This window comes from Peromyscus maniculatus, chromosome 9 (genome assembly GCF_049852395.1).
Source record: "Peromyscus maniculatus bairdii isolate BWxNUB_F1_BW_parent chromosome 9, HU_Pman_BW_mat_3.1, whole genome shotgun sequence".
Taxonomy (NCBI): Eukaryota; Metazoa; Chordata; class Mammalia; order Rodentia; family Cricetidae; genus Peromyscus; species Peromyscus maniculatus.
Genome location: NC_134860.1, coordinates 65,291,749 through 65,315,463, shown reverse-complemented (window position 1 = coordinate 65,315,463; position 23,715 = coordinate 65,291,749). Strand labels below are relative to the sequence as shown.

Below are 23,715 nucleotides of genomic sequence, written 5' to 3'. Positions count from 1 at the left end.
ACTCACAGAGATCAGCCTGACTGCCTCCCAAGTGCTGGGATTAAAGTGTGTGCCATCAACTGGTCGGTGGTGTCGCACACCTTTAATCCTAGCACTCTGGGGGCAGAGCCAGGCAGATATCTGTGAGTTCAAGGCCAGCCTGGTCTACAGAGTAGATCCAGGATAGGCACCAAAACTACACAGAGGAAACCCTGTCTGGGGGGGGGGGGAGTATGTGTCATCAAGCTCAGCATTTTTCAAAGATGATAATGAAGCCTCTACCTGGGCAATCCAGCCATTTACAATCCCCCCATATTCCCTTTCTGACACTTTCCTGTGTGGGTATACCCTAGTCTTCTTTCAGTTAATAATTGGCTTTCACCTCCTGCTATTTACTATGTCATGAAGAGTGTATTGCTCAACCAGCCCTTCAGAAAACCTTTAGCTCAGAAGTTATGATGGAGAGGGACAGAAGCAGAAGCAGGGCAGAAGTTATCTTCAGTTATTAAAACCTGTCCAACTGCATGGCTGTGCGATACCAGAAGAGAAAACAGGAGGAGGAAGAGACAGGAAGAAGAGGAGGAGGGGGAGGAGGCAGGAGGAGGAGGCAGGAGGAGAAGGAGGAGGGGGAGGAGGAGGCAGGAGGAGGAGGCAGGGGGAGGAGGAGACAGGAGGAGGTAGGGGGAGGAGGAGGCAGGAGGAGGAGGTAGGAGGAGGAGGAGGCAGGAGGAGGCAGGAGGAGGAGGCAGGAGGAGGCAGGAGGAGGCAGGGGGAGGCAGGGGGAGGCAGGAGGAGGCAGGGGGAGGCAGGGGGAGGCAGGAGGAGGAGGCAGGAGGAGGCAGGGAGAGGAGGAGGCAGGAGGAGGTAGGAGGAGGCAGGGAGAGGAGGAGGCAGGAGGAGGCAGGAGGAGGCAGGGGGAGGCAGGAGGAGGCAGGAGGAGGCAGGAGGAGGCAGGGGGAGGCAGGAGGAGGCAGGGGGAGTCAGGGGGAGGCAGGAGGAGGCAGGGGGAGGAGGAAGAGAGGGAAAAGAGGGAGAAGGAGAGAGGGAAGGGAAGGAGCAGCAGCAGCAGCTGCATGTTGACATGGAGTAGTAGAGGACTCAATGAAATCTGCCTCAGGAAAGAAGCCCAGAAGAGATCAGGCTGAACATCTAAGGGCAGATGCTCCCTTCTTGACTGGAGGAAGAAAATGAGAATAAAATTAAGACGTTTTCTCCTGTGGCGACAGCTTCCCAGCTAGAGTAGACCACTGACTTGTCTCTGGTGACTTGTCATTCATTTTACAGGTGAGAAAGCCAGTTTGGTGAGGTCCCTGCTTGGGATCTTGGACCAGGCTTGGCTTAGTGTCTTTTTTTTTTTTTTTTTCTTTTTCTTTCTTTTTCCGGAGCTGAGGACCGAACCCAGGGCCTTGCACTTGCTAGGCAAGTGCTCTACCACTGAGCTAAATCCTCAACCCCAGCTTTGTGTCTTGAGTGTCCTCTCCCATCCATGTCATCTAAAGGCTTGTCTTTACCTTACTATTGCCAAGACTGGCCTTAAACGCCTTAATTTGTTTCTGGTTCAACCACCTAGATGTTGGGATTACAGGCATAAGCCACTGTGGCTGGCTTTTCTAGCATCTATAGGTGTTGTTCTTGTGTTTTCATGTTCAGAAATTTACTTCCGGGATCTTCTGAGGACAGAATGTCTCTTTCCGGGCTCTGAGATAGGGGCAATCCTATTTGAGTCTCTCCACATTGAATTCTTACTATAAATGTTTAGCTGGGAAACTCCACCTTAGCCCCCTCCTCCCTTTCCAAACTCTGCCCCTAAGAAAGCCTGCCAAGCAGCGGCTCCTCCCCCAGAGCTCCCCAAGACTGTGCGGACAGGTATTTAAGCTCCGGTCTGTAGAACTGCCACATGATTTCTCCTCCCTACCCCCCACCCCCAAGGTCACCCGGGGGATGCTTTGCTCATTAAACCTGGACTTTTAATTCAACTTGATTTGGCCGAATCAAATACCCACTAACTGGGGATTTCAAAATACTTGTCAATAAACAGGGTCTCAATGCAGTCCAGGCTGACCTTGGACTCACTGTGTAGCCTAAGATGGCCTTAGCCTTCTGATCCTCCCAATTCCAACTCCCAAGTGCAAGGATTAGAATCGTGTGCTGTCATGCCCCCAGTTTATGTGGTCCTGGGAAGTGAACTCAAGGCTTCACACAAACACCACCAACTAAGCTACAGCCCTAGCCCTAACTCCATTTCTACTCACAATCAGGACAAACTGAGAACAAGATACAAAGTTGGGAGACTGGGAGGCAGAGACAGGAGGACTGTAAATTGAAGGCCAGCTTGGGTTGCAGAGATAGATGTATGTAGAGAGACAGAGACAGCAAGAGAACAGGAGACAGTCAGGGTTACCCAAGCACTACTAAATGCATACACAGGATCAGGACTGATGGTTCACACCTTTAATCCCAGCATTCAGGAGGCAGAGGCAGGTGGATCTCTGTAAATTCAATGTCAGCCTGGTCTACATGGAGAGTTCTAGGACAGCCAGAGTTACATAGAGAGACCCTGCATCAAAAGAAACAAATAAATAAGTAAAATTTATAGATAGTTATCAGTATCCCACTGTCCACTCAGCTGCTTCTGCCTTGTTTCAGACTTTCTGACAGGCCAGTTGGTAATCCGATTATCTGAATTCCCAGAGGCTCACCAACGTGGGCACTTCTCTGTTGGTTGGCCGTTCTCTAAGGCTCTTGCTTATATCCTTTTATTCATACACGAGTCAGGACCTTGGACACAGTCCTCTCTCAAGCCTGTTGTCTTGATTTCTATGACTCTCCCAGGGGCAAAGCCCGGGTCCCCCTGTGCGCTTGCTTGAGACCGTGAAGCCTGCAGTGACCAGGGAAGACGCGCCGTGGGGGTGGGCACTTGTGCCTGAGCCAAATCCTAGGTTTGGAAAGAGCTCTGCCGGGGACTTCCGAGTGGAACTTCACAGCGTCCTCGTGTGACCCTTCAAAGAAGTCACACATTATACTTAGTAGGGGCTTCGACCTTTGATATGGTGGAGGAGGTTAAATGGTGGAGGCGGTACTTCAAATAGCGTCTGCAGGTTGTGCCTTGTCTCATTCTCCTTGCTGAAAGCAATCTGAAGTTTCACTTTTGTTGCAGGTTTATTGTCTTCCAAATTAGAAGTTAGTAATTTAATTTGTTATTGCAGCGCTACCAACGTAAGCTGCCACGGCAGAGGTTTTTACTTTTTGCTGGTCTATTAAACGTAAGTCGGATTTGACTCATTAAGCTTCTAACTTTCTCTACAGTCATTTTGAAATGTTTGTAGATACATTTATCACCTTTCCCCCATGTGACTGGGGAATCTGTTCTAAAGACGAGGCATGAGCCTGGTGGTGGTGGTGGTGGTGGTGGTGGCGGCGGCGGCGGCGGCGGCGGCGGCACATGTTTTTAGTCCCAGCACTCGGGAGGCAGAGCCAGGTGGATCTCTGTGAGTTCAAAGCCAGCCTGGGCTACAAAGTGAGTTCCAGGAAAGGCACAAAGTGACACACAGAAACCTTGTCTCAAAAAACTAAAAAAAAAAAAAAAGAGGCATATGGTAAAGCCATACCAGGACATGTTTGTGGCTCATAAGTCAGTTTACATGTTTTATTCTCAAGGATTTTTTTTTTTTTATCCTGGCAGTTATTGATGGATTGTTTTCTTCTTGGTAGTGCTGGAGATTGAATTTAGGGCCTTGTGTGTTGCTAGGTAAGGGTGGTACCACAGAGCTCTCTCTATCCACAGCTCCTTTATTTATTTACTCATGTACCTATTTATTGTTTGTTTGGAGATGGGGTTTCCAGGAACCCAGGTTAGCCTTGAACTCCCAGTTTAGTTAAGGCTGAGGATGACCTGGAGCTTCTCATCCTCCTGCCTCCACCTCTGGAGTCCTGGGACACAGGTGAGTACCTCCACGTACAGTTTATCTGGTGCTGGAATGGGATGCAGGGCTTCATGAATGCTGGGCAAGAACCAGTCCTTGTTTTTCTATCTTGAGACAGGGTCTTGCTAAATTGCCCAATAGTTTTTTTTTTTTTAATAAATAAAGTAGTTATTTATTTGTTGTAGGTGTGTATATGTATGTGCACAAAAATGCAGATGCACATATATGGGGTCAGTGGACAAGTTGAGGGTGTTGGTTCTCTCTTTTTACTCTGTTCTGGGGAGCATTGAACTCAAGTTGCCAGCCTTGGTAGCAAGCACCTCAACCATGGAGCCATTTTGCTGGCTCCCACTAGTATTTTCAAAATAAGTTTAAGCATGTGTCTCCTTGAAGTGCTCTGGATCAGAGGGGAATACAATGACGAATGCCACAGAAATACACAGCTTGGTAGAATAATAAAGGAAGCTATTGTTGTTGGGGGCTTTTTGCTCTTCTGGGGGGGGGCACCACTCAGCTCCCAAATAAATTACACACAGAGGCTTATTCTTAATTATGAATGACCAGCCTTAGCTTGGCTTGGTTTATAGACAGCTTTCCTTAGCTTCAATTATCCCAACTACCTTCTACCTCTGGGCTTTTCCTTTCCTCTTTTTTTTTTTTTTTTTTTGTTTGTTTGTTTGGTTTTTTGAGACAGGGTTTCTCTGTCCTGGAACTCGCTCTGTAGCCCAGGCTGGCCTCGAACTCACAGAAATCTGCCTGCCTCTGCCTCCCGAGTGCTGGGATTAAAGGCATGCGCCAACACCGCCCCGCCCTTTTCTCTAACTTCTGTAAATATTAATCTTACTCCATGCTGTGTAACTGGGTGGTTGGCCCCTGGAGCCGTCCTTTCTCTGGCTGTTAGATCTTAGATTTCTCCTCCCAGTTTTCTCCTTCTATATATACTTTCCGCCTGCCAGCCCCGCCTATCTTTTCTCCTGCCTTGCTATTGGCCAGTACTTTATTAAACCATCAGGCACAGTAACACAGCTTCACAGAGTTAAACAAATGCAATATAAACAAAAGTAACACATCCTAAAATATTCTACTACAGGATGTAGAGCGCTTGCCTAGCAAGCGCAAGGCCCTGGGTTCGGTTCTCAGTTCTGGAAAAAAAAATTCTACTACAGGAAGCACTTGCCTGAGTGGATGGAGGGTCCCAAACAGGTCCTTGCTTGAAGCTTCTCCTCTAACTAGCTGGGTGACCTCCAGCAAGCTATCCTCACCATGCAACAAATGCCTTAATCTCCTCAAACCCTAGTTTGCTCCTTTCCTTTAGGAAGATTTTTAAGATAACATCCCTGACAAAGTTAATGAGCTATCCAAATGCAGAATATGCTAGCTGGTTTTGTTGTCTGAAATAATCTGATGATCCTTGAACCACGGATTGTGGTAAAAAATGGAAAGCAGCAGGCTTTGGTTCCCTTGAAATCTCAGAGAGTAGAGAAAGACTGTCTCCTGTACCCTGTGTTCTCTGAGCCAGTGCTAGGGCTCAGTATTGGACCCGGGTTTGTCTTCAGAAGTCCTATTGCTGAGAAATGCTTTGTGATGTTGTAACCTGCCACCACAAGGCTAAGGAGCAGTGAGACAGGAACTGAATCTTTAAAGCTGTGTGGTTCTGAGAGCCAGTGATCTCAGAAGGCAGCCAATCAGTATCCTACTAAACCCCCCAAACATGACCTTCCATTTCATCTCTAGTCAGCAAGCTTTGTAGGGAGTGTGGGTGAGGTGGGGACAGAGAGAGAGACAGTCATTCTGGAGCTCAGTCTTGCCCCTCTGGGCAGGTGGTGATGGTCAGCCACATTTCTGAGACTCAGCGATCAATGTCTTGTGTCTTTCTGGTTCTCATCCCTTGAGTTCTACTCTTATTCTGTGGATGTCTGGACTCAGGTGCTTCTTAAACTGCTGGGTCAAATTTGTTTCTGCCGGTATCTGTATAAACTGATGACAAGACCACCTCATGGTATGTTTAAGGGGATGCTTTTTATTGTAGATATAACAGAAGGAACAGCCAGAGGCATCTATCTGGAAGAGTCCAGAGCAGAGAGAGGAAGTAGTTGACTGAACATAGCCAGCAGACTAGACCTGACCATGAGAGAAACAGGGACAGAGTCAAGAGATGGGGGCAGAAAGAGAGAAAGTGTGATCAAGCATATCCAAAATAGCAGTGTTATAAGGAGAAGGGGGGGTGCGCTGGAGGGAGTTTTAAGGGAGGGGAGGAGGTGAGAAGAGCTGGGACTCTGAAGTATGTAGCAGGCACTTGTGATACTAAGAGAGCCTGGAGACCAGCATGCACTTGTTGTGGTAATGGGCACCTCAGATAGTCATTTGTCCCTTCTGTTGTTTGGAATTTGTGGAAATGGAGTTTCCTTTGGACCTGGCTATCAATCTTGTAATACTGAAAAGCCACAGGCCACACTGGCTGGAAGGGTGTTCCACTGAAACCTCCAGCTCCCTCCTGCTTGATCTGGAAAGCCCCATATCTCTCTCTCACCAAACCCTGCCCTCCCAGAGAATCTTCAAAAAAGAAAAGGTGCCCAAGAGCCCAGTTCCACATTCTTGGCAGCTCTGGGAGCTTCTCCCCTGAAGATGCCAGTAACCCAAGATCCCGCCTAAAGTGGTCAGCTTTGGCCCATACTTGGGCACAAACCCAGCTGTGGAGGATACTGCATCATCCCCTCACCTACAGCATATATGAGCTCCCTGCTTTAGTTCGGCTGCATAGGCAGATGGAACATAGGGGCGGGCTGGAGGGTTCACCCGGGAGTTGACTTGCTCAAATATACCTATTCTTTCACTTTTTCAAGTCGACTTGATCTGGCTTACTGCCTTGGCAGAGAAACCTATTATCGAGTTACAGAAACCTATTAAAGGGGTTAACTCAGGACAAATAAACCATGAATAACATGTACACAGTTAGCTAGTATAAGATATACATGCAAATTCCGCCAAATAATATGAAGTACAATTCTGTTTTTCTAATACAGAGTACAAAGTGTCCCCATGTACCCCTCCTGTCTCCCACAAAAATGTGAGTCAATACCAGTGGCTATTTTCTATTTGAATAAATGAAAAGCAAACTGTTTATCACTCTAAACTTTAGAGTGTAAAGGGACTAGAAGTCTCAAGGATATGGTAGACCAGGATGTAGTCATCAATGTTCAAAGGCTCTTGTCTGTTTGTTTTTTATATTTTGAAGATTTGGGTTTTTATTTGTGTGTATCTATGTGTGCCTGCATGTGTGTATGAGTGTATGTATACCACATGTGTATTGGCACACTCAGAGACTTCAAAGGTCCGTGGATCCCGGGAACTGGAGTTCCAGAAGGCGTGCGCCACCACTGCCTGGGCAGCTTCTTGTTTTGTTTTGCATTTTTGAGAATGAGTCTCATGTACCCCAGGTTGGTCTCAAACTTGCTAGGTAGCCAAGGATGACTTTGAACTCCTGATTCTCCTTCCTTCACCTCCCAAGTCCTGCCTGGGATTCTGGTATGCACCAGTATACATGGTTTATACAATGCTGGGGCTAGAACCCGGGGCTTTGTACATGCTAGGCAAGCACTCTACCAACTGTGCCACATCCCCAGCCAGATTTCTGAATTCTTGAGTCCAGAAGACCCAAGAGCTATTGTAAAACAGTTGTAAAGAAAGTCTAGGAAAAAAAGCATATCAAGGATCCAGTATTTAGGCTAAATGCCCCATGGCTATGAATGTGGAGAGATAATATCTTAGGACTCACAGATATATTTTGCTTTGTGAGTGCTTGTCAATCAACCTAATGGGACTGTGAAGAATAAGGGAGGCACTCCAGGCACGGGGAGTTGTTTGCATGGATAGAAGCTACAGAATGCCCCAAGCGAGATCTGAATGAAAATAGGCCCAATGCAGTGAATGTCCAAAAATAGGTCAAACACACAAACAATAGTTAAGTAAGTCCTGCGATGCATTATCAAACACTGGAGCTGAACTGTAGACTGCCTTCTGGGGAAGATGTGGCAGCGAGGGCTGTCTCGCAGTCTACATGGAAATAACAGGCAGCAGCCTTCAGCGCATTTAAATTTCTCCTATCACACTCAGAGATAACCTTTGTCAGGGAGCACAACTTTGTTTTCATGCTGGTTGGTAAATATTTCCTATCTACTTGTATTCTAGCTTGACATCACAATAAAAACGCCTCCTATCTAATGTAGAGGTCTATTTTAATACATATTCTAAAAGAGGACTTTTGAATTCATTATGTAGAAAGTGGACACCATAATTGGAAGGTCAACAGAAATATTAGGACTATAAGAATAGGCTCCCTCTCTCTTTGAAGATCTATTTTTTTATTTTAAAGTGTGTGTGTGTGTGTGTGTGTGTGTGTGTGTGTGTGTGTGTGAGAGAGAGAGAGAGAGAGAGAGAGAGAGAGAGATGTGTGTGATGTGTGTGTTGTGTGCATGATGTGTGTGCTGTGTGTGAGTGTATGTGTGTGCGGGTGTGTGTGCTCATGGTATGATACATGTATGGAGATCAGTGGTTAACTCACAGGACTTACCTTCTTTCCACCATGTGTGTCTGAGGGGTAGAAGTTAGGTCATCAGGCTAGGTGGCAAGGACCTTTACTACAGGAACCATCTTGCTGTCCTAGAATGAACTTTAAAAATTAAGATCCTTTTTTTCTCATTGATATATGTTAAATACGCATTATTTAGAGAAACCCAACTGGCTAAGGAGGAAATGACCACCCACCATGTCCATGTCTAGAAACATTGTTGTGAACACCGTGGTGAATTTACTTCCTGTATGGAATCTACAGATTTTGGGTTGGTTATACATACTGGGGAGTCATGTTGTAGACGAATTCTGTATTCTGAGTCTCAGCAACTTCTTTTTTTAATTTTTTTTTTTTGTTTTGGTATTTTTTTTTTTTTAAACAAGTATTTGACTACATAATAATCCACCTGATAGATTCACTATTGTTTTTGTTAAACACTTTTCTGTGTAGAATACCTGTGGATTTAAAAGAGTGAATTCTATGTTTGGAATCCCTTGGCATGAATCACTGTTACAGCGGAGACTCCTAGCTTTGGGAGCTCACCTTCCAGGCCCAGTTTGTAGCAAAGACGTGAAAAGTTGATACTGTTTCCTGTAAAGACCTAGCAATTGTTTCAGGCCTTGAAAGCCTAAGTTTGGCTTGGCCAGCATTCTAAGCTTTGTTAATTTGTGTGCCTGTGGAGGGGAGAAGGAGGGAGAGAGGGAAGGAAAGAGGAAGGAGGGAAGGAGGGAGGGAACGAGGGAGGGAGACACAATGGAGGCAGGTCAGCACTGAGGATCTTTCTCAGTTGTCCTGCTTTATTTATTTTTTTCCCCCAGAGCTGAGGACCGAACCTAGGGCTTTGCGCTGAGCTAAATCCCCAACCCAACTCTGCTTTATTTTTTGAAGCAGGCTCTCTCACTGAACCTAGACTCCCCAGTACAGCTAGACTGCTGGCCCGTAAGCTGCCGTTTGTATCTAACCTCCCAGTGCCACAGTTAGAGATGCCTGCCAGCTGTTGCCATGCCTGGCCTTTGCAAAGGTAGATGCTGGGGATGCTGACTCCGTCTCCTGTTTGCTTGGCAAACACTTTATCCCCTGCGCCGTCTCCCTGGTCCTGGTAATTTCTTCACTCCCCATCTTTCCCCTTTTCTTTCTTTTCTTTTTATTTTTCGAGACAGGGTTTCACTGTGTAGCTTTGGAACCTGTCCTGGAACTTACTCTGTAGACCAGGCTGGACTCGAACTCACAAAGATTCACCAGGCTCTGCCTCCCATCCCCTTTTCTTTCTTATCCTTCCCTCCCTACCTCTTCCCTATTCTTCTCTTCTTTCCTTTTCTCCCCTACCCTCTCTTTACATTTATTTTTCCACTAGACAGGATCTCATGTAGTCCAGCCTGTAGTCAAAGATGACTCGGAACTTCTGATCTTCCTGCCTCCACCTACCAAGCATTAGGATTACAAGTATGCCCTGCTAGGTTTGGTTTAAAACAGATTAATGTCTTTATTTCCTATCAAAAGATGGAGGTCTTCACTTGTTGCTTAGGCTGGTCTGGAGCTCAAGACTGTTCTAGTAGTTGTCTGGGATGTCTGCTCTTATCCTTACATTAATGGTCTTACTTGAACACTTTATGTAACCTCTGAAGGACAGAGGATGCCAAAGGATACCATTTCTTCTTTGTTTTTTGATATTTCATTTATGTGCATTGGTGTTTTGCCTGCATGTATGTCTGTGTGATAGAGAGTTATGAGCTGCCATGTGGGTGCTGGGAATTGAACCCGGGTCTTCTGGAAGAGCAGCCAGTGCTCTAAATTCCAGAGCCCCACCCCCACTTTTTTTTTTTTTAAAGAGGAAGGATTTGTATTAATCCCAATCCAAATCTGTTTCATCAGGTAAAGGAATAACTCTTAAATGATTCTCCTCTTGTCATGTGTGCTGGATAGTTTTATGTGAACTTGACACAAGCTAGAGTCATCAGTGAGAAGGGAACCTCGACTGAGAAAATGTTGCAGGGCATTTTCTTAATTAGTGCTGATGGGGTGGGTCCAGCCCATTGTGGGCAGCGCCATCCCTGAGCTGGTAGTCCTGAGTCCTATAAGAAAGCAGGCTGAACAAGCCATATGGAGCAAGCTAGTAAGCAGCACCCCTCCATGCCCTCTTTATTAGCCCCTGCCTTCAGGATCCTGCCCTGCTTGGTGTCCTGCCTTCCTTTGGTGATGAGCTGTGATGTGGGAAGCTTAAGCCAAATAAACTCTTTTCTCTCCAACTTGCTTTTGAGTCATGGTGCTTTATCACAGCAATTAAAACCCCAACTGAAACAAACTGGTACCAGCAGAGTGGGATATTACAGACCTGACAGTGTTTTGGGGAGGATTGTGGGAGGACTTTGGAACCTGGGGCTAAAAAGGCCATTGTATGTTGAGAGAGGAGCTTGGAAAATAAGAATGTTGAGAGATGTGCAAGATGATGGAGGTCTGACATCAAATTTCACAGGGAAGCAAAGACTCTATTGGGCTATTTGTGTGAAGAATCTGTGGTTCTGGTTTTTTTTTGGGCTGAACAATCAGCTGTGCTTAGCAAGATACAAGAGTGCTTAGCAAGATACAAGAACTACTAAAGCCGGGCAGTGGTGGCACATGCCTTTAATCCCAGCACTCGGGAGGCAGAGTCAGGCAGATCTCTGTGAGATCGAGGCCAGCCTGGGCTACCAAGTGAGTTCCAGGAAAGGCGCAAAGCTACACAGAGAAACCCCGTCTCAGAAAACAAACAAACAAACAAACAAAAACTACTAAAGTGAAATCTTTGTTTTGTTGGGATACTCTGCTTGTCAGCTGTAGCTGAGAAAGTAGCCATGATTAAGTAGAGGCCACAGTCTCTTAAAGGTAGGCATGGTGGCGCATGCCTTTAATTCTAGTACTCTGGAGGCATAGGCAGGTGGATCTTTGTGAGTTCCAGGCCAGCCTGGTTTACAAAGTGAGTGAGTTCCAGGCTAGCCAGGGCTGTTACACAGAGAAGCCCTGTCTCAAAAAAAAAAAAAAAAGTGGAAAAAAAAGAAGAAGAAAGAAAGAAAGAAAAGAAAAGACCAGACCAGACCAGCATCGTTGAGGTGAAGTCTTCTGGAAAGTGTCTCCTGAGAGTGAGCACACAGGAGCTTTGTTCCAGATGTGGCCAAGATTGTACCTTGTGCTGGCAGCTGAATTTAGTAATGTAAGAGTTACCCAGGTGATGCTGTTTTTAAAGGTGTGAAGGGGTCACAGAGAGTGACTGAGTGTGGCACTGTGTGGCAGGGCTGGAGTCCCCGTAGAGAGCCCAGGAGAGGCTGTTGGTGAAAGTGCAGCCCAGTTGCAGCAGAAGACTCCAGTGTTTTGGACATGCCAGTGCCATGGGAAGACCACCAGGAAGAGCAGCAGCAGTGGAGTGGAGCCTGCCCAAACTCAGAAGACAAGCTGTGTGTGCTGCAGAAGGCAGAGCTGGAGAGGTGACCCAAGCCCTTTGGAGGAACCCAGAAGATTGTGGGTAAATTCTAGTCAGCCATAGAAACCCTAAGACATTATGTAATATATTTTTAAAAGCCACCTAACAGTCACCTAGGGTGAGACTTATTCAGTCAGCCCTAATATGCTCACAATTCTATAACTCTTGTAGTGTTTCTTGACTCAGACTTGAAGCAGAAAAATCCTAAGTTTTCTAGAATTTCACCAGAAAAACTGAGAGAGAGTTTTCCTCTTCTTTTACCCAAATGAGCTCAATTCTGCAAGGCCCTGTCACCATGTGTGTGACCATGTGATCAAGAGTTACATTTAGGCCAAAGGCTCACATGATAAAAGCTTGTAGCCAAGTGTGATCTGCTTGTAATCCTAGAATTTGGGAGGCAAAGGCAGATAGATCACCGAGTTCAAGGACAGCCTTATCTACAGAGCTCTAGGTCAAGGCTACAGAGTGAGACACCTCACCCCATCTCAAAACAAAACAAAACTCAAAACCAAAACAAACAAAAATTCCAAGTTCATGTATAGATAAGGGAACATTATCTTATTGCGCTATCTCTTGAGTGGTATGTAATCAGGTTTGAAGGTATGTGGGAAGTAGTTAGAGCAAATGCCCAGGCAATTTACCTATTTACCAAACTGTTGTTTAGTAAATGTAGGTGAGCCGGGCGGCGGTGGCGCACACCTTTGATCCCAGCACTCTGGGGGCAGAGCCAGGCAAATCTCTGTGAGTTCCAGGCCAGCCTGGTCTACAGAGCGAGATCCAGGACAAGCACCAAAACTACACGGAAAGCCTAAATCAATCAATCAATCAATCATTGTAGGTGAGATCACAAATGCCTCTTCCTTCCAGAGTTAAGAGTGAGAGATAGGCAGCTGAGGAGCACTTGCTTAGCATTCATTAGACCCTGGGTTTGATTTGCTTCACCATGACAATCAATCAATCAATCATAAATAAATAAGCAAATAAATAAATAAAAAGAGTGAGAGTTAGCTCAGCAGTTAAGAGTATTTGTTGCTTTTGCAGAGGAACAGGGTTCGATTCCCAGCATTCTCATGATAGTTCACAACTGTCTGTAACTCCAGTTGCAGGGGGTCTGACACTCTTCTGACTTCTGAGGGCGCCAGGCATGCCCATGGTGCACAGGCACACATGCAGGCAGAACACGCACACACATAGGATAAAATTAAAACTTAAAAAATTTAAAAAAAACTGAGTGAGTGAAAACACTTAAATATAAGTGACCTTAAGGGGCCAACATTGAAATGGTTTTTCTTCCCAAGTCAGAAAGACTTATTTATTCATCCATTAATCCCATGAATTATGTGGCTGGTGATAGGGAGGTGAGTAACATACTTCCTAGCCTCAAAGAATGCAGTGTAATAGCAGACAGAGACTGAGATCATTTTAATGTGGTTTAAAAAACAGAAAAGTGCCTTATACTTTATGAGACTATTTGTATAAACTGACAACATGACCACTTCATAGTACGGTGAAGGGGAGGGTTTTATTACAGAGGAGAGAGAGCAGCCAGAGGCATCTGGAGGAGTCCAGGGAAGAAAAAGAAAGAAGTCGACCAGAAGCCGGGCGGTGGTGGCGCACGCCTTTAATCCCAGCACTCGGGAGGCAGAGCCAGGCGGATCTCTGTGAGTTCGAGGCCAGCCTGGGCTACCAAGTGAGTTCCAGGAAAGGCGCAAAGCTACACAGAGAAACCCTGTCTCGAAAAACCAAAAAAAAAAAAAAAAAAAAAAAAAAAAAAAAAAAAAAAAAAGAAGTCGACCGGACATGGCCAGAGAAGGAAGATTGGCAGAGGATAGAGATTAGAGAAGACACAGTGAGAACAGCAGGGTTGTGAGGAGAATGTGTAGCTGGGTGAGGAAAGCCTGAGAGCTGGAGGGGGTGGAGGGGAGGGGAGGGGAGAAGAGCTGGGATGCCAGCATGGACTTTGAAATGTGTAACAGGTACTAGGGATACATACCAGCATGTGCTTTAATACGCTGATTGGCACCACAGGTCGCCATGTGTCCTTTCCACCACAGGTGAGGGAAATGACTTTTTTTTTTTATTTTTTTATTTTTTATTTTTGGTAAAGGGGAACTGACTTCACAAGTTCCTAAGGAATGGTGGGTTTTTTGTTTTTGTTTTTTAAATCTAACTGCTAGAAATCCTCCTATTGTCCAGGTTGAGCTCATTTCTGGATCTCTGGACTGCCCTTTGGAGTTTGGGGAATTGGAGTTTCCTTTGGAGCTGACAGTATTTCTGTGTGCCTTCCCCGCCCCCTGCACCCCCTCCCCAGTTCCCCTCTCGCCCCCCCCCCCCCGAACTAGCTCAGTAGCCCAGGCTGGCCTCATACATACTCACAGAGATCTGCCTGCCTCTGCCTCCTGAGTTCTGTGATTAAAGGAGTGTGCCACCGCTATTAAACAAGGGCATTCAACCTACTTAAAGGAGACAAGCAAATGGGGGAAACTGGCAGGGAAGTCTGACTGCAAGAGGCTACATTTAAATAGATTTGGTTTAATTTTTGTGTGTGATGTGTGTATGTGAGGTAGGGTCTCATATAGATAGCCTCAAACTCAATATATATAGTTCAGCTATTCTTGAAATTTGGAGCCTCTTACATTACCTCACAAAGTGCTGTTGAGATTATAGGCGGGTGTCACCACAGCCAGCAGAACATAGCTTCTTATACTTTTGGTTGTGAGCCTAAGCCTTTCACGGCTGAGCCATCTCTCCAGCCCAGAACATAGCTTCTTAATCATTGATTTTACCACTTTTATTTGAACAGACTTTGGCCACTTTTTGTGCCATTCACAACACATTCAACTTTCTGTCGGGAGCCATTCTTTTTTCTTTTTCTTTCTTTCTTTCTTTCTTTCTTTCTTTCTTTCTTTTTTTTTTTTTTTTTTTTTTGAGACAGGGTTTCTCTGTGTAGTTTTGATGCTTGTCCTGGATCTCGCTCTGTAGACGAGGCTGGCCTCGAACTCACAGAGATCAGCCTGGCTCTGCCTCCCGAGTGCTGGGATTAAAGGCGTGTGCCACCGCCGCCGGGCTATTCTTAAAACTGCTTGCAGTTAAGTAGCCAAGAACTCTCATCCATGGGAAGGTAATCTAATTCACCCAGATGGAAGCAGCCCAGTTGTGTCCCTTTGGGCTCCGTGAACTCTCACCTTGGCTAGGCAGCGAGTATGCATCACTGTGCCTTTATTTTGGTGTCCCTGGTTGCTCACCCACAGTGTCTTTGGAGCATCAAAAGGGGTGCTCTCCAGTAGACAGATGAGACCATCCCAGAGCCCCGGCCCTGGTGCAAGGGCTTGGGACCGTGTGCGGCGCAGAGAGGCCAGGCCGCGGCCCACTTGGGCACCGTGGGCCAACTTGGCACAGCCCACAGCCAGAGCAGCTAACCACCGCCCCAGCGCAGCGCAGGGCACTCCGCAGGGTCGCAGCGGGCGGGGGCGGAGCCAGAGCGCGGCAGGAAGGAGGCGTGACCAGCACGGCGCAGCCCACCCCAGGGGCGCTCCGCCCCCTAGAGTGACGTCACCGGCCAGCCAGCGGGCGCCATTTTGAAAGTGGAGTCGCCTGCCCCTGCCGCCGCGGCCGCCGTCGCTGTCGTAGCCGCCGCCGCCGCCGCCGCCACCGCCGCCGCTGCTGCCGCCGCCGCCGCCGCAGGAGAAGGAGCACGAGAGGGGACGCCCCCGAGTGAAAGCCACCATCCTGCCGGCCGCTTTGCCCGGGCCGCTTCCCTTCCGCCCCGGTCCCCGTCCCCTCCCCCCTCAGGTGCCATCCGCCTCCATCCGCGCCCTCGATCCCCTCATCCCCAGGTGAGGGGGCTGAGCCCCGGCCGCGGAGACCCCGAGGAGCCCGGCAGGGCCATCATTTGCAGCGCGACATGGCAGGTAAAGGAGAAACGGCCCTGGGCCGGCTGACAGGGTGCCGCTTCCTCTAGGCGCTCTCCGTCACCCCCTAGCGACCGTGGCGGCGGGGCCTTGGCCTGGGGCGCTGGCCGAGTGCGGGGCGGGCGGGCGGGCCTGGCACTTGGGCTGGCTGGGATGGTGGGGCCTGGAGGCTGGGCCCCGGGCCTGGCACCGCACGAACACGGGCACGGGTGGGGTGGGGGGTGGGGGCGGGGGACTGCGTGGGTGGGGCGGGTGCCGGAGTGCAGATGGATCTCCCCCTCTGCACCCTGCTCCCTCTGCACATACTCATTCCGCTCTTCCCGGTCTGCCGCCCGCCTTCCTGTAGAGAGACACTCTGCCCTGATGGAAGGAAGAGCGCTTTGCAAGTTAAAATACAATGGAGGCATATGCCTCTCCTTCCCTCCCCCTCGCCCCCCCAGCACTGCACGCACATGATGGGTAGGTCAGGTTTTGAGGGTGTAACCCTGAATTTCGTGACGATGGTGCTCCCTTCCGTGACTTCATACTCGTTGTCACGCACGGGTGCTAGGCCTTTAATAGAAGTTGTTAAAGATTGGGGTGTGTGTGTGTGTGTGTGTGTGTGTGTGTGTGTTGGAGGGGGGAGGAACAGGTAATATAAACTTTGCATTTTGCACAGGATCATTTGTGCAGATGTCCTTTTCCCAGAAGGGTTTCTCGGAGTTAAAATAGTTGTGGAGTTCAGTGATATAAATAGCCAGAGAGAGAGAGAGATTTCATAAAAGCTTGCGGGGGTGAAAAAGCACGGAGAAAACCCGATTGGGAATAATTTGGCAAGGAATAGGTAAAGGAAAAGCGAGGGTTAATGGCCTTTGAGGGTCAGTTATCTCTGTCCATTTTGGTCTTGAAGCCCTTCATCTAGTAGAGTAATTCTAGATTGAGATTCGGTTTCTTTTCCAGAAATCCAGGAGTCGTCCTCCCTCCACCCCCATTTCCTCCTCAGTTCTGGGCAGTGTCTGAGATTAAACCAATTTTCCTTGTCCTTTTCAATGTTTGCATAGATAACAGGACTTTTAAGAAGTTACGTTGGGCTGATTTACAGTTTGCTATACAAACAAGCAGCCCTTTGACCTTGCTGTGAAATGATGATTGGAACTGTCTTGTAGGAGATGAGAAATTAGCAGAGTTGCTCATTCCGGGCCCTCTGGGTTCTCTGGTTAGGTGAAGGGAGGCAGAAGCAGCCTTGGACCATCTTGTCCCAAGCATTCATCGCCACCCCTTTTCCTGTGTCTGCAGCCAGTGATTTGCTCCTAATGAATGCAGCTGGGTGTTGTGTTTGCTGTGTCCATGCTTCGGTGGTAGAGTTCACATGAATCATTCCTCCTCTCGGGCAGTAATGTTCCCGAAGTTTTCTCTTCGTTCTATATTTCATGGTAGTTTAGCCTTATAACTCTTCTGTAGGCCTCTTGTACATTTAAAGGAAACTAACTTTTGCTATTTACTTTTTTTTCCTGGTAGGTCTTACTTGAAAGGCTCTTAATGTCTTCAAGGGGAAGGGGAAGTGGAAATGAGGCTTTGAATATCTGTACGATGATAATGATTGATAGACTGTATGCCTTTGAATATTTCATACCTGCAGTCTTGTTTTGAATGCTCTACCAAGTATTGGAGCCTCATTTGGTTCCAAATCCATGGACTTAGTGATGGCTGTGTATGTGGGGAGTATCATGCTAGTCTCAGATACCATCTCCATGTTTATGAGAGTCAACAGAACAGAACTCGGTTTTAATTGCTGTGTTTTCTTCTTCTAGGAGCTGGAGGAGGGAATGATATTCAGTGGTGTTTTTCTCAGGTGAAAGGAGCAGTCGATGATGATGTAGCAGAAGGTAAGAAAGTTTAACAGTGACAACCCATAGTGTCGTGGAAGTCTTGGGTACTGAAGAAACATGAACTAAACTGAGCCTATTACACTTGGCGAGTGTTTTGTGTATGTTGTCCAAAAGGTGTAACAATAGGTTTAAAAATCACCTTTCTGAAAAAGTCTTTATCTTTTTATGTCTTGTTTATTTTTTTCATTGAGTTAATGAAGTAAATGGTGAGCAGTAAGTGCTCCGGGAGGTTTGTGTAATAAGGTTTCCTTGTTATATAAATTCTACATGCAAATAACTGGACTTTGATGTTTGTGTTTTGTCGTTAGATAATTAAGTAGCAATAGATGCCAGCAACACTTAGCTCAGAAATGTTCCTACAGCATCCTTTACTCTATGGGGAGACTGAGATTCTTTTGAACTTAACTACTTTGGAATTATAGTGTTGGTTAACATGTTTGTTGAAAAAAATGCTGGCTCAAATTCACTTTATCTTGCAGGGATTCATGTGTGGTTAAGATAGATAAGATATAAATCACTTTTCTAGGGGACTTTTCGAGATAGAAGCTTGCTGATTTATTTCAGAACTTCTCTGAAGTTTTGGAATGTGAAGGTCTTGCACTCATTTTGAGATGATCTTTTGTGGTAGAGACAGATAAACTCTAAAAGGATGGTTACCATTATTTCTTTGCTCAGAAATTTTTTTTTTTTAGCTGAGGATCGAACTCAGAGCCTTGGGCTTGCTAGGCAAGCACTCTACCACTGAGCTAAATCCCCAACCCGCTCAGAAAAATTTAAAGTTTGTGGGATTGGGGTGTGTGTGTGTGTGGCTGGCCTTGACGTCAGAGATCTTCCTGCCTCTGTTTCCCCAGTAAAGTTGTGGAATTTTTCTAAACAGAAGTCAGAGAAGTTAAAAGAGCATGGACTTGGTTTTCAGAAGGTTGTCTGAAAATGTATGACCCTTTCTCTAGATTGTACCTTTCCCTGAGAGGTTGTGGTCGAGTGTCGTGGTGTCGTCGTGTTCCCCCCCCCCCCCCCCCACTGTCCTTGGAGTGCTGTTGTGAGGATTTTTTTTTTTTTCAGGTGGTAGGGCAAAGGCTGTTGACTGGCCAGATGTTTGTGTGGTGACATTTGTCACCGATGTGTACTAAGTGTGGTGAGTCCTATAGAAAGTCACTGGTGTAATTATCATATTTTACAGACACTCCCACCATTGTTTTTTGGTGGGTTCTCATCCCTTTTTCAGATGAGAAACCAGAAACTTGGAAGAATTAAAGAATTTGAGAGGGTGACTCAGTGATGGTCACAAAATCAGTGTGTGCTGGTTTTCTCTTGAACTCATTTAAAGAAATAAATACTGTGTTCAAGGGAGGAGTCGAGTATTACTGATTTTGTAACTCTATTACCTGTTGAGTAGCAGGCACTCAGATATTGGATCTTTAGTTCTGTGTTGTGTAATACTCACCACATTATGAAAGTACTCTGTACTTGGAAAACATTCCTTGGTTGCTTTCTGTTTATTCCCCTTATCAAAGGTCTCCTGAATACTGAGAACTGGGGTGTGTGGTGTCCAGAACATAAGCTGTCTACCCTTAAGAAACTCAGTTTGCTTGTTAATCATGGGGCAGAAGATTTCACTCAATCAGAAATTGATTTTCTAAGCTGAACATCAATCACTTACCTGAAACAAGTGATAGCTTGTGATTGCACACACAAAATATATATGATGGATCAGTTTTAGTTCTTGTTTGTTAGTGAAAATAGCTTCACTTTGCTCTTGATTCATTAAATTGCTTTCTAGATTACATACTATAGTGACAACACATTCTTTTTTTTTTTTTTTTTTCTTCCGTTTTTCGAGACAGGGTTTCTCTGTGTAGCTTTGCACCTTTCCTGGAACTCACTTGGTAGCCCAGGCTGGCCTCGAACTCACAGAGATCCGCCTGCCTCTGCCTCCCGAGAGCTGGGATTAAAGGTGTGCGCCTCCGCCGCCGGCTGACAACACATTCTTAACATCTTCAAGTGTCAAGACTTGGAGTGTGTGCTTCAGGAAGAACAGGACTTGTTCTAGTATCATGTCTTCACAAGTACATAGATAGCATTGTTTTCAAGTTATTCTGCTTTGGTTGGCAGATTCTTGGAAACTGTAGTTTGTATATCTTTGTCTATTATGTTCATCAAAGGGAAGTTTTGCTTTTTTTTCTAATGTAGAATATGATTATTATGCATGGCCTATAGATATAGATTACAGTCTTTAAATGGTTGCCTCTAGCTCCACCTTTAGATCTCCTGCTTTCTTTTAAGGATCCTTTGTAATTTCTTTGCTGTCAGTGGCTTGTGACGTGTGACTGTCTCCTTGCAGCCGGCCAGCCGGCCGCTGCCAGGGCATGCTGATGTACTTGTGTAATGCTTTCAGCTTCTGTGCCCGCCTTCCTATTTGTCCACTTTTGATCAATTCTGCTGTCTGCATTGTAGGTTTTTTGTTTTGGCTTGGTTTTTGGTTTTTCAAGACAGGGTTTCTCTTTAGACCAGGTTGTCCTGAAGCTATCTCCATAGACCAGGATGGCCTTGAACTCAAAGAGCTCCACCTGCTTCCTCACCAGTGCTGAGATTAAAGGTGTGGCTGCCACGCCCTGCTGTAGTTAACTTCTTGAATAAGTCCCATTTTCTTTCTGTGTTTTACTTCTGAGTTAATTTTAAACAATCCTGATTTGTCATTATTCTCGGGAATCTTTTTTTGGGTTTTTTTTTTTTTTTTTGACAGGGTTTCTCTGTGTAGTTTTGGTGCCTGTCCTAGATCTTGCTCTATAGACCAGGCTGGCCTCGAACTCACAGATCATAGATATCCACCTGGCTTTGCCTCCCTGGAGTGCTGGGATTAAAGGCATGTGCCACTACTGCCCAGCTTTCTTGGAAATCTTTAGTGGATCATTGGATCTATTGGATTAAAAAGCTAAATTTCAGCTGGCCAAGTTTGACGTTTATTCAATATGGTTCCTCTTAAGCTAATGAGGCCACTGAACTGTACAATCAAACCCTATGCACTGTACTTGTGATTTTTGAGGGGGGGTGTTTGAACCCAGAGCCTTGTGCATGCTAGGCAATTGCTGTACACTCAGGTACATCTCCAGCTTGCTGATCCCATACTGGCATGTCTGATATCCTCCTATAATTGTTCTCTTATCAGAATCCTCCTCATCCTCAGTTACACCTATAACCTTTTAATTACCTCTTGTGGAAATCATTTTTAAAATCTCTTTTACAGCACTTTATTAAATAGATACTATATTTAGTGCCTTGAACCTCTACTGTTACACTGTAAGCCTAGTGCCAGACTAATCTTTGTTTCTCTGCAAACGTTCTATGTAAACTGCTCTGCCTAGAACAAAGCCTGGCACACAGTAGGCATCGAATATCTTGAGTAAAAGTCAGTGTTAACTGTTGCTAGGTTTTTGAAAGGGGAAGAAAAGAGGTGGAAGGTAGGATAGTTGGGGTGAACTTCTGGCACTCACATTTGATTTACTCGGCAGCCTTTTTATTCTGGTTTGCAGCTTTTTAACAGGGAAGGCAGGAGCCCTTGCTCCAACATAAATGAGAGGTTAAAGCCCTCTGGGTTCCTGTACTTAGACATAAAAATGACAAGAACTAGATGAAGTGATTTCTGCTGTTTCTTATTTTCTGTTCTTGTTAGTTCCCAAAGATGTTAGAAGGAGGTAGCCCCATATTATTACTACGGATATGTTTTAAGATGCTGACTCAGTAGGGGCCTTAATTAATAATAAGTTGTAACTGGACTCACTTCTCAAGGCTCAGGAGTTTTAAGTACAGAAACAAGCTTGACACTTGGCCACAGGCTCTTGCTGTGTTTGGCCCTAAATGGGGCCGAGGTAGAAGAATATCTATGCTGTGATACTGTTCTGTCTACACGGGTCTGCAGGCATGCAGCTTTTGTGCTTTACCTTTGGAACAGCTTCTTGTTTGAGAGGAAGTTGAAGCACTGAAATCTGTCCTTCTGATTTTCTTCTAGCATGGAGTTCTCAGAGACTCTAAGGTCACTGTAACACTATTGCACTTGAAGTCTTGTATTTTCCTGGACTGGTAACACCACTGTGGTGTGGGGTCCATCAGTTCACCCATGCTTTTTCTCCGTTGCAGAAGACTTGTTGTAAACCCTGACTTAGTGTTAGTTTGATGTCTAAATGAACTTATACCTACAAAACAGAAAGAACACTGTCTTGCTTATGAGAATAGGCAGAGTTGTTTTGTTGTTGAGACATGGTCTCACATGTAGCTCTGGCTGACCTGGAACTTGCTTGCTGGCCTTGAACTCACAGAGATCCACCTCTACCTACCTCTGTCATACCTGGCCTGTTTTTTCAGACTAGGTCTCTTGTGGCCTGGTACTCTTATGTGGTGTAATCTATGCAGGCATGGAGCTCAAGATCTCCCTGCCTCAGTGCTGGTATTGCTGGTATTACAGGTGTACATGAGTGTGCCCTTCTTGAGAGCCTTGTAAAGATTTATTGTCACTTCAGTGCTTAGAGCAATAATTAGAGTGTGAGGAAACTGAGATTGTCTTACTATTTTATTTTATGTGTGTATGTTTTGCCTGCACATACATCTTTGTACTATGTGTGTGCCTTTAACTAAACTATGGAGGTCAGATGATCTAGACTTGCATTTGCAGACACTTGTGAGCTGCTATGTTAGTGCTGGTATTCGGACTGAGGTTCTCTGGAAGAGTAGCCAGTGTTCTTTTCTCCTGAGACATCTCTATAGCCCAGAGAGTATGTATGGTCTTTAAAATAGCTACTAAAGCTTTGTTGGCCAAAGTGAAGGCATGGTAAATGTTATGTAAGGAACCTCAAACTCTGTACAGCTGTGGATGGCCTTAAACTTCTGATCCTCTTGCTTCCACCTCCCAAGTACTGGGGTTATCGGCCAGTGCCACTGTGCTTGGGCTTTTAAAGAATTCTGTAGTTAGTGTAATGACTTTATGACATCTTCCTGTGTATGTAACATTGTACTTTGCTCTTATTTGCTCCCTTCACTATACACATTCTTTACTTGTCCTAGCAAAGTCTAAACAAATAGATTATAGAGAAAAATATGAAGCTAGTAAGATCACAAAAAGAAGCTATTAATTAGCATAAAAGCAGCCTCTCTAAGCAGATGGGAGGGAGTTCTCATGAGTCAGGGTGCCTTAAGCAGGTAGGTATATAGATAGGTGTCTGTCATTTTTTTTATTGACTTGGACTTTTTTTTTTGTTTGTTTGTTTCTCTGTGTAGTTTTTGTGCCTGTCCTGGATCTCACTCTGTAGACCAGGCTGGCCTCAAACTCACAGAGATCCGCCTGGCTCTGCCTCCTGAGAGCTGGAATTAAAGGTGTGCGCCACCACCACCACCACCACCACCCACCCCCACCCCCCAGCTGACATTTATTTTCTTTCTTTCTTTCTTTCTTTCTTTCTTTCTTTCTTTCTTTCTTTCTTTCTTTCTTTCTTTCTTTCTTTCTTTCTTCTCTCTCTCTCTCTCTCTCTCTCTCTCTCTCTCTCTCTTTCTTTCTTTCTTCCTCCCTCCCCTCCCTCCCTCCCTCCCTCCCTCCCTCCCTCTTCGAGACAGGGTTTCTCTGTGTAGCTTTGCACCTTTCCTGGAACTCACTTTGTAGACCAGGCTTTAGGTGAAATGTAGTACTGGCCTCATTCCCTGGTCTGTGATCCTGAAATCAAGTGTTAACTCTTCTTGTAAAATAATAGATACCCATAGTAAAATGATATATCTGTATTAATTTTGTATGCTTCCAACTCAGTTTGTTCTTGTAGATGAAGACTAAGCTGTTTCCATTATGAGCCCCATCTCTTTGCCCTCAGTGCCATGTGAGTGCCATGATGCTGTGTAGCACATGTGTGGTTCATTTGGGAGTCTGCTTGCATAGTTAGCACCATGTTCGTGTTTACTATTGAACCATGGGGCTCCATGCTATCACTTGCTTCATTTTCCCTAATTATTGACTGTCCGTTTTTTGTGTATC

The 23,715-nt window shown here is 45.8% G+C and overlaps 1 protein-coding gene across 1 annotated transcript in view; it reads left to right on the top strand.

Annotated features, from left to right (window-relative positions):
- The first annotated feature begins 15,486 nt into the window (after nt 1–15,486).
- Nucleotides 15,487–23,715, top strand: part of Ppp2r2a (protein phosphatase 2 regulatory subunit Balpha) — a 64,124-nt gene continuing 55,895 nt past the window's right edge. The window contains exons 1-2 of the mRNA XM_076545249.1: nt 15,487–15,837; nt 17,628–17,702. Of these exons, the coding sequence (XP_076401364.1) occupies nt 15,831–15,837; nt 17,628–17,702 (82 nt within the window). The 5' untranslated portion in view covers nt 15,487–15,830. The remainder of the gene's footprint in view (nt 15,838–17,627; nt 17,703–23,715) is intronic.